At 44.2% G+C, this 10,907-nt stretch overlaps 1 protein-coding gene across 2 annotated transcripts in view; it reads left to right on the top strand.

The window, feature by feature from the left end:
• Window positions 1-901: 901 nt before the first annotated feature.
• LOC135243433 (protein tweety homolog 2-like) overlaps window positions 902-10,907 on the top strand; it is a 26,506-nt gene continuing 16,500 nt past the window's right edge. The window contains exon 1 of one of the 2 annotated variants that reach the window (XM_064315266.1): window positions 902-1,545. In XM_064315266.1, the coding sequence (XP_064171336.1) occupies window positions 1,417-1,545 (129 nt within the window). In that variant the 5' untranslated portion in view covers window positions 902-1,416. The remainder of the gene's footprint in view (window positions 1,546-10,907) is intronic. The other variant, XM_064315267.1, reaches the window with a different exon arrangement.

Raw genomic sequence — 10,907 nt, 5'->3', positions numbered from 1 at the left:
ATTATTATTATTATTATTATTATTATTATTATTATTATTATTAAGTAAATGTGTCCATTGTGGAAAGCCAAGGCTGAGATGAGAAGAGAATAACACAGGGAAAGTGCAAATCTCATATTTCACTGGGTTACAATTACTCTGTCAACAACATCAACATGGCCGTGTCAGCTCAACAAATGAGCTTTAATTTCGTTTAATTTATGTGTCCTCCTATGTAATTATGACTCCAACGCACCGCTAAGGTTAACATGACTGATGTAGTGATTGATTTACACAACTTAAGCTTGCCATGAAGGTTAATTATTGGCCAATCTCGGAAGAGAGTGTCACTTCTTAGTAGGCTAAAATTTTGTGAGCGTGGTGAAGTTGCTTGGGGCTGTTTCCTGTTTGTCATGTATTTGTCCAGACGATGTCAGACTTGAGCTTTCCTTTTGGAGTAATCTTTTGAGTCTTCTTGCTCGTCGCACGCACTCATACATGTAATGGTTACTAGAAAAGCGTTGTTATTCGAACCGGCTTTGCTATTGCGATTTTTGTTTAAAAATATGGTAAGAATCGATAAATAGTGGTAGACTATATCTGCGTTCTGATCCACGCCGAACAAACCATACGAAGTCAGTGATGCTCTTTCTGCGCTCTTTGTCCGTGCTAGAGTAGCGGAGAAAGTGGCTGAAAACCTATGCATAATGTTTTACTCGTTAATGAGTGTTGACTGCAGTGAAAATTTAATTTTGACGGCCATGTGCCGCCAGTGTGATATTGTGGATATATAGAAAATATTATTCGCTAGTTCCTGAGACTGACCATGCAGCTGCATTCTACTGTACATTCTACCATTTAATCCCCCTGGAAAAGGGGATTGCATGGCAATTGCAATTGTTTGTTAAATAAATTAATTTGGAAATCGTTATAATACATAACTTTTTATCCATTACATAATAAATGTTAATATCAGACGCATCAAATGTATTGGAAAATAGTTTAAGCGTTACTTTTCTGCAAGTTCTCGTGCAGTAATCGACTTGCACTCTGCCGTCCCTACACACATGCGCGCTCCCGATAATTGTGCCTGCGCTTGGTGGGGTGAGCGGACTTCACTCCTCCGTCCGATTTGACAAGCAGGAAGACGGCTGGCGTCCAAATCAAACATGGAAATAACAAGCTAATGTAGTATTGTTATTTTGCTTCTTATAATCTGTTAAAGTAGAAATAAGAGAAGCGCTTACTTAAGGTGTTTTTAGGGTTTTCGAAATTTGGTCCTCTTCGCCCCATGCGCCTGTCACCATTCGTGAGGGGGGAACAGGCTTTGTTTTGTTTGGTCTTGTGTGGCTTTTGCAATTGTCGGGCGGGGGTAGGAAGGGGTTATATCCAATACAGTGGATTTGTACACAATTTGGCGAGGGTTCCTGTGTAGAAATGTCTTCGGCACGGGTGGACTATATTGCACCATGGTGGACGTTCTGGCTACACAGTTTCCCCCACATCAACCTTCGCTTTCAGCCCGTTGATCGTGTCTTCAGACCTGAAGAAGAGAACTACCAGCAGGTCAGTAGAATAACTCTGGATTTCGTTCGGCGGGGCGCGTAATGGACTGGGATTAATAGACATCTCGCCCAATGTTAATAAAACAGCAAGCTAGAGGAGTTTATATATATTTCTGTATAATTTACAGACTAAGGAGAATAAATGGGATTTTAAAAAATCGTGCGGATCTCTTTTAAGACTCTCTGTCAAGGGCGTTGTTGTGTAACGCACATTGACAGCTCTCAATTTCCAACCCCACATTTGAAGTTAAGTTGATTGGAAGATATCTTAGTTGGCTAATTCTGACTCTGGTTAGATTTCGTTGTGTGGCTGTTTGAAGTTAAGAATGGAGGGATTTCGCTTGCAGTAATACTCCCGGGTACAGCCTACCTGCCACTGCGTCCAAAAATATTAAATTTAGTGTGTATTTGTATGCATTGTTGCAAATGTGAGCTGTGTTATAAACTCTTGCTAGCTTTCCGGACTCCAGGCAAAGTTACTGACTGGTATCCAGGCTCATTCAAATTAGTAGCTCAGAGGGATTCGGGTGACAGGTTGGAGGGGTGTATGACGAGTTGTTATTATTATTATTATTATTATTATTATTATTATTATTATTATTTATTATTTATTTTTTAAATTATTATTCGGGCACAAAATGGCTGCCTGGTGTCATAAGTAAGCGATACAAGGAATACTTTCCTGTGTCTGAAAACAGAGACATATACTGATTAAAGGCTAATATAGGAATGACAACATTGAAAATTGCTGCACAAAAACAATTCTGTGCTCATATTTTCAGACACTGCCTCGTACAGATACTTATATTATACAGCACTGTAGTATTTATGTACTGGATGTTTTCTTATAGATCATAAGTCACTCATAAGATGTAACACCCCCAAAAAAAAAAAAATAAATAAATAAAATAAATGAATAAATAAATTAAAAAATAATGAATTAATGAATAAATAAATAAATAAAACAAAAATTGTTCACTCAATCTCCCCTTTACATTTAAATTTTTAAAAACCCCATGCACCTTCTCATGTTGCAAATTACAAACAATGTTTGACGAGTTCTTAACCTTTTTAAGCACCTTCGTCTTCACTGGTTCACATGGTCAGCAGGTCCATGGGCAGGACTAACACTGGCAGGCCATTTGTGTTCAATAACATCAGACCCACAGTACCTGTGTGCTGTCAGTGTCCTAATGATTCCCACTATTCATAATGTCATATTGAGCTAAGGCACTCACACATTACATTGATGTAATTTGTCATTTTCCCCTGCTTTCTGACAAGCATTGATATGAAGCTGGCCGATTGGTTTTGCAGTGTATTTGTTTTGCTGAAGGCCTAATGTCCAATGTGAATACTGTGAACGGGACCGAGTAACAGGCAGACCATGGCCTGTCAGTTCGGAGTAACAGCTTCAGTTTTAAGAAGATATTTGCAACTGAATTTGTGCTGACCGCAGAATGTGTATTGTCCAAGCTTTACATAAGTAATTTGTATTATTCTAGCAATTCTATACAATCTCAGAAGAACACACGCAAACACATACACACGCACACACAGACATACACCCACCCACTCACACACACACACACACACACACACACATACTTCAGTGTTAGACTATTTAGTATGGGAGGATATTTCTCTGTAGAGACGGAACAAAGCATTCTTGATTGTGGCATTTCCCCGTCTCTGAAGTTACGCTCAAGTCGAATGTCCACAGTACAGATAGCTGAATGCCGCCTATTCTTCTTCATACAGGATTTCTGGCTATTACTGCTGTCACTGTTTCACGTCCTGCTCAACTCCTTGGCCTGTGATTGGCTTCAGGGTTACAAGTGAACTTAATCTGCTGCTAAACCATTAAATGAGCGCTTTAATACAGTAGCGTTTGCTAAACGATTTAACCCTCTAGCAATGTATTTATAAACCCAAATGCCTCCTGTTTATCGCTCCTTTTGAGAAGGGTGTTATATCGTATATTATCTTAACTAACCAGCTGGTCAGATCTGTATGTGTGTGTGAGTGAGAAGTATAAAAAGACAAGACATTTTTTTTTTTACTGTATCTTTTACAATTTGACCATAACTAACAGAAACATTGCAAGCACAAGACGCAGAGAGGGAGAGACAGGGAGAAAGAGTGAGGCAGTCTGTGGAGACATCATGCGAACCTAGGGTAACAGAGCCCATCCTGGTACTATTTTTGGAAGTGTCTGGCGTGGCTGCGTGTTCTTTCATCATCGGTTTGACTGAGCTAGCATTGTGTCCTGGAGCCTCTCTCTCTCTCCCCCCCCCCCACCGGAAGGATGTGCTCGTGGTGACCTTGCCACGGATAGCACCGAAGGGGTGGGGGGGAGAAGTAGTCTCGCATGGCAAGCCAGTCACCCGACCTCTCCAGAACACTCGTAGCCTACTCTTTCAAGAAGCCGACGACCCCCCCGCCCCCCCCCCCCACCACCACCACCACCACCGCACACACAAATGCTTACAGGCGAGGGACTTCAGAGGCCTCTCTCTGCTGTGTCTGAGCAACGGGCCGGGAACCCAAATTTCACACAAAAACACAATTCCGTGCGCGGCCCAGTTTTTTCCATTCTGTGTCCATTATGCCACTTACTGCTTTGCAGATATTCAATAATGCAGTTTCCACACCATGTCTTTCAGGAAGTTTATCTTGACAATCGCATTAGGGAACAACTTTTCAGTTTTTCGCCTCATTTTCTGGTTTTTTTTTCTTTCCCCTGACCTCTTAACAAAGTGGCCACTCTCATAATCGGATAGCTAAGAGCCCGATAGCGAGTAAACGTTGATTGACTATTACCAGAATCAGGTAATGCAAGTGGTTTGGAGGGTGTGTCTGAGCACTATACGATTTTATGCTCTTTGTGTTGTCAGGTGGAGTAAATCATCAAAACAAGTAGTGCACAGAAGAGGCAGAGTGGAAAGCGCTATTGGAAAAATGGAAAAATTACATTTTTGTTCCTTTTTTGTATTTTTGAACCCACCAGTATGGGACAGTATGCACCACCCATTTCCATTTGCTCTTGCTTCGGTGTCCTGGACAACGCAGCCAAGAAGTAATTAATTTTGGAGAATCGTCTCGGAAAACCGCTAAAAGGGCTGCTTTGACCGTGATTCAGAAATTTGGGGTGCGGAATTGTGTGGGAATGGCTTGAACGGGCTGGTACACAGGAAGACCGGGCTTAAAAAGTCGGTGGGATCCCGTCACGGTGCAGCGGGGTTCCTCTGTGGCCTCCAGGCTCTGACTTGAAAGTGGTGATTTCTCTTTTGATTGGCTTAGTAGTCGGTGGCAGTTGGAACAGTTGCTGGTCATAGGAAGCCGCCATTCTCAGGCCAGCCTCGTAAACTACTGCGTGAATTGATGGTACATAATGAGTATGTATTGCACCTTAATGGTCTGGTCATAACATCTTTATTTAGCGTTTTAAGGAAAGGCAATGTTTTTGAAGAACTTGTTAAATCCTTCAAAAATATTACATAGCACACAATGTGAAATTACTTTGAGGATACACCTCTGGCCACCAAAATCTCTGCCCATATGCTCACATAATATGTGATATGTAAAGGTGTTATTTATTGAAGGCATTGCAGCCAGTTCCTGTCACCCATCACCCCCTCCCCCTCTTCCTTCCTGATTGAGGGTCTCCATCCTGTCAGGTGCTCATGTCTTTTATTCTTTATTTCCTTCACTGTGATCCTTTTCACAATGTGTTCAAACAAACTATCATCTGCTATAGTGTATTCTGTATTGGACACACACAGTTGCTCACAAAACAACACACATGCACACATACACCTACACACACACACACACACACACACATGCGCACCCAGACTTAGACACATAAACACACATTCTACGCTGACACACAAATATGCACCCATACATGCACCCACTGTGCATTAATCATTAATATTAACATCGCACTCCCCCCTTCCCCCTCTTTCTTCCTCTCCCCCGCACACTCTCTCCCACCTTCACGTGTCTCTCTCTCTGTCTCCCACCTTAACCATCTCTTTCCCCTCCGAAGCCTTTACTGTCCATCACAGAACCTCTTTCTTTCACTCTATCAATAGCTCTCACTGCTTCTTCCTCTGCTCTTGTGTTATCCACCCCTCTCTATTCCTCCGGCCCTCCACGTGAATTTGTGAAAATGGATGGCGTCAGAGCGACGTTTAAATGTCATTTGTTTGCAATATGAAGAAATAACTGAGTGCCGAATGAGCATGGAAACCCCTGGTGAACGGGGCGAGGTGTAGTTCCCACCCTTAGTACCCTGCCGTTACATTACAGACCCACATTCGTTTAGCAGACGCCCTCGGCCTGCTTCACCTTACAGTAGTTTGCATTTTGCATATCCACTTGGGTAGCGGGGTATTTCCAGGAGAAATCCAAGTGGAGTACTTCGCCGAGGCCTAAACACCTGGAGTTCAAGCAGCAAACTGGATTAGTTGCCAGGCAATTACACCATTGCAGGCCCTGTCTTACAGTGTCAGTTTTCTTGACAGGCGTTCGTTAAATTTCATCATCGTTGACATCAGCAGTGAAGCCTTAACCGTAATACTCTGTGTGGTTTTTCTGTTGTTCGCAAATGGACTCAACTGGGAGTTTTGAGATGGAACTGCTCTAAAGCGTACGTGAGATCTACTCAGAAATCGATAACCCATATGTTGGAAAAGGTACTTTGTGTTTAGTTCTATGGCACTGTAACAAACACAAGAGCAATTATAAAAATCACGTGTAATCATTTTGGGAGAGGGGTAACAGTGACTATGAGGTCACCACCAGGCAGCTTTAGTACAAGAAGCCATCCGTTTGGGGTACGTCTCTTTTGCTCTTGTAAGAAGTGAAATGGCAGTTCACAGGCCGGAGGTATTTAATTTTTCCAACCTCCGCTGTCTCTCTTCTTTCTGCTTGTCTTACATCCACCTCCTCCGTGTTTCTAAAGCAGGTGTACTTTTGCAGCTTGTTAATACCTCGAAGTTCCTGCACCTAAATTAGACTATGGAACATTGTGTGTGTGTGTGTGTGTGTGTGTGTGTGTGTGTGTGTTTGAGTGTGTGTGAGTCACTCGGATGCTTGCAGACGTGTGTTGGTGACCAGTCCTGATCCTGTTGACCGGTAGAATTTGCCAAGGATCTGCTTGAAATCAACCACTAGTTTGGACCGTGGAACTGAGGTGAAGTGAGTTTAGCGCAAAATATACTAGCTACTTTAATTGAGTGATTATGTACTTTGTAACGCAAACCAGCAGACCCAGTGGCTCTCCATGACCATCCCTGGTCTGGTGTATCGATAGGCAAAGGCGCCCATCCTGCCCTGGGTTCACCTCAGACTTCCACCATTCCTGCAGTCTCCAAAAATAGACACAGTTAACATGGGAATGGCACAGACAGAGTTTTAAGAAGCTATCAGAGGGCCAGGGAGAACCCATTAGAGGAGAAATTGATCTGGCAAGCGCTCCGAGGCAGCGAGTTGAATCTTAGTGGAAACCCGGGGTGTGTAATCTCGTTAATTAAAAGCCCGGTGTTTATTGCTTGAGATTCTCGCTGCGGAAAATTCGACTGCGTGTCATCCAGTCTTTTTCTTTCTTTTTCTTTCTAGACCCCGCTTTTCGAAATGCCCGTGATGACTCACGGGGTCAGCGTTGAAAAGAGTTTGGGATTAGTGTGCCATTAAAAGCACAGCGTGGGTCGGGAGCCAGAGCCCACATTCACACTTTTTGAAATGAGTCTGTCTGCACAGGCCTTTCATCAGGCCCAACTTCCCAGGCGGGTGGAGTAGCTGGAGCTCTGGCCTTACTGCTGTGCTCTGGTTCGGCGGTCGATTGACAGAGCGTGGGATACGTTACTGAACATGTTAGGTGACCTTGAACACGGCTGTTAATGTGCTGTAAGCAGGCAGTCTCACTGACACCGCGGGGCTGTGTGTGGACATACATTGAGGGGTGCGCGCCATGGTGTAGACCGTGTCCAAATGATGAAAGGCACACAGAGTTATCTGTCAGGGTTATGGCTCCAGCGAGAGGACATATTGGAAAGAGCGCTATGCATCTTCTGCATCTGTCTGTGTCTCTTCTCTCCGTTGGATCTGAAGAGCAGGATTTTTTTGTGTGGTTGTGTGCACGTTTGTGTGTGTTACCTGCAGACACACTGCGGGGATTTAAAGAGCCTCTCCAGGCTCTCACTATCACAGGCACCTGCATTTTAGCCACACATTGCATTAGGCCTGTGCGCCTGGTCGAACCCGGCCACAACCTCTCCAGTTACTACAAAGAGAGAGCTGTTGTTTTTTTTTGTGTTTTTGCGGGGATGTACACTAAAACGTTAGGGGTTTTTTTTTTTGCAAGGGGAGGGCAGTCAGAGGTTAGAGGAGGGGATGGTTTCCATGGACACAAGTATCAGACAGGATGCAGGTGTAACATGTTCCACACATATTTAAAAATTTGTCACGCTCGGAAAATAGCCACGGGACGTTTGTTTGTTTTAAGGAGGGGATCCGGTTGATTTGAAACATTATCAGCCTATTTCCATCTTACCATCTTACCATGTGTGTCAAAAATTCTGGAGAAGCTTGTAAACAACCAACTTACGGATTTATTAGAAATGTACGGAATCCTATCCTGCATGCAATCTGGATTTTGCACTGGTCATGGTTCAGTCACTGCCACATTGAAGGGCCTGAATGACATGACATATCTGCTCTGTACAGCAAACAATGTTGTACTGTAGTTTTCAGTGACTTGGCAAAAGCCTTTGTTTCTGTTGACCACTCTATCCTGGTTGAATGTCTAAAGAATGTTGGTGTCGCTGACCCCTGTCTTGTCTGGTTCTTAAACTGTCTCGTCAATAGAGTGCAGTGTGTAAAACTGAGTGTTTCGCCCATTCCCGGTCACTAAGGGTGTACCTCAAGGCACAATCGTAGGATCCACTCTCTTCACAATTTCCATAAATAACGTAACACATTCTCAGAGACCAATCCTCCTACATTCAAATGTATGCCAGTGATACAGTTCTTTTTATCAGTTGGTCCGTCCTCAGACTCTGTTCTAAAGTCTCTCCAGGATAGTTTCCTCCTTATTCAAAAAGCCTTTACCGATTTACGTCTTACACTTAACTGCTCCAAAACTAAAGTCATGTGGTTTGTCATGTGAAAGAATGACCCCCCCCCCCCTCTGCTCCAAAGCCATAAAAATGTGTGATGGCGTAGATCTTGAAGTAGCCACGTACGTCCTATAACTATCCAGGAATCTGGAATCTGGATAGCTTGTTATCATTTACATTACACTTTACATCCGAATTACAGTGAAAAGTTAAACGGTTACTCAGTTCTCTTTACCTTAACCGTTCTTCTTCGCTTACTCTGCCAAACTGACAATGGTACTGTACAAATGACCATCCTACCCCTGTTTGATTACGGAGATGGTGTGTATATAGATCCACTTGTAAAGGTGTCTTGAAGCAACTTGATGCCCTGCACCACGGTGCCACCCAATTTGCCACTAATGCACCTTTTTAAAGCCACCATTGCACCCTGTACTCCTCCATAAACTGACCTGCATTACATACTAGAAGTACACTTCATTGGTTCACTCTCGTTTACAAAATCCTTCTTGGCTTGGCCCCTTCCCATTTGCAACAGTTCTCACATACGTCCTCCTCCTCCTCCTGCAATAACCAAAACTGCTTTCTTGTCCCCTTCCTCCCCTCTTCCTCTCTCTGTGTACGGAAAGAGTGACATTGATGCCCCCCCAATCACAGACTCGTAACACTGAGGTCCAGTGCTAAGCTCTGCGTCACCCTACTACTGACCCCCGCTTAGGCTGAAACTCTCTGGCCATTGCTGTTACTGTGCGGTTTTCTGCCGGGTGCTGTGGTTTTATTCTCACAGAGTACAGCTTTCACAACGATGTCACATCCCCATCAAAGTGAAGTCAATTTGCTAGGCCAGGCGATACTGTATTATCAATGCCCTGTTAGAAGTGGAAACACCTCTACAGTGGGAAAGGGGTATAATGAGCCAGCCTGGTTCCAGCTCTACAATGGGAAAGGGGAATGATGAGCCAGCCTGGTTCCAGCTCTACAGTGGGAAAGGAGTATAATGAGCCAGGCTGGTTCCAGCTCTACAGTGGGGAGGGGCTATAATGAGCCAGTCTGGTTCCAGCTGTACAGTGGGAAAGGGGTATAATGAGCCAGTCTGATTCCAACTCTACAGTGAAAAAGGGGTATAATGAGCCAGTCTGATTCCAGCGCTACAGTGAAAAAGGGGTATAATGAGCCAGTCTGGTTCTAGCTCTACAGTGGGAAAGGGTATAATGAGCCAGTCTGGTTCCAGCTCTACAGTGGGAAAGGGGTATAATGAGCCAGCCTGGTTCCAGCTCTACAGTGGGAAAGGGGTATAATGAGCCAGCCTGGTTCAGCTCTACAGTGGGAAAGGGGTATAATGAGCCAGCCTGGTTCCAGCTCTACAGTGGGAAAGGGGTATAATGAGCCAGCCTGGTTCCAGCTCTACACTGGGAAAGGGTATAATGAGCCAGCCTGGTTCCAGCTTTACAGTGGGAAAGGGCTATATGTAATGAGCTAGTCTGGTTCCAGACATTTCCAGATGAAGGCTCTGATTTTCCCAGCTGTTTCTCTTCCTCTCCATGCATCTCCCTCTTGCTTGCCTTAATTCCACTTCCCCTGTTTCGATACTTCACAGCTTGCTCAGAAATCACAAGACTGAAGCCTGGTTGTGCTTCTGCAGAGTGGTCACATGCTACTGAACTCCTCCCACCTGTCCGTCACCAGCCCCAGCAACGGTTACCATAGTAATTCCTGAGTGGTGGACTGTCTCCTTTCCCCCCATCACCATCTCTGAAGAGCCCCTCCTTCAGCTGTCTTCTTAAGGCCCCCCTCACACACACACACACACACACACACACACACATACACGCACACACACGCACACACACACAAATGCACATACACACACACTCACACACACACACACACGCACACTCACACAACCACTACTACTTACTGTCTATGTCTTTGTGTCATTTTTGTCTGAATCTCTTTCTGTCTCTGTCTGTCTCTGGGCCTGTCTGTATTTCTGTGCAACTCTCTTTCTTTGCTTATTTTTTCTTTTCCATTGTGTTTGTCTCTCTCTCTTTCTTTCCTTGTCTGTCTCTACCTCTTTAGTTTTAAAATCCTCAGGGATGGACCTGTTAAACAGTCTGCTCTGTGCCTGAAGTTAAGATGCCTCTTGCCCTTCAGAGGTCAAAGGTCAGGGATTGTGAATGAGGTGTGTGTGTGTTTCTGTGTGCATGTATGTGTGCATGGTGGTTCTTCCTCCTAC

This window comes from Anguilla rostrata, chromosome 17 (genome assembly GCF_018555375.3).
Source record: "Anguilla rostrata isolate EN2019 chromosome 17, ASM1855537v3, whole genome shotgun sequence".
Taxonomy (NCBI): domain Eukaryota; kingdom Metazoa; phylum Chordata; class Actinopteri; order Anguilliformes; family Anguillidae; genus Anguilla; species Anguilla rostrata.
Note: the sequence above shows the minus strand (reverse complement) of the source record. Positions and strands in the feature narration are given on the sequence as shown.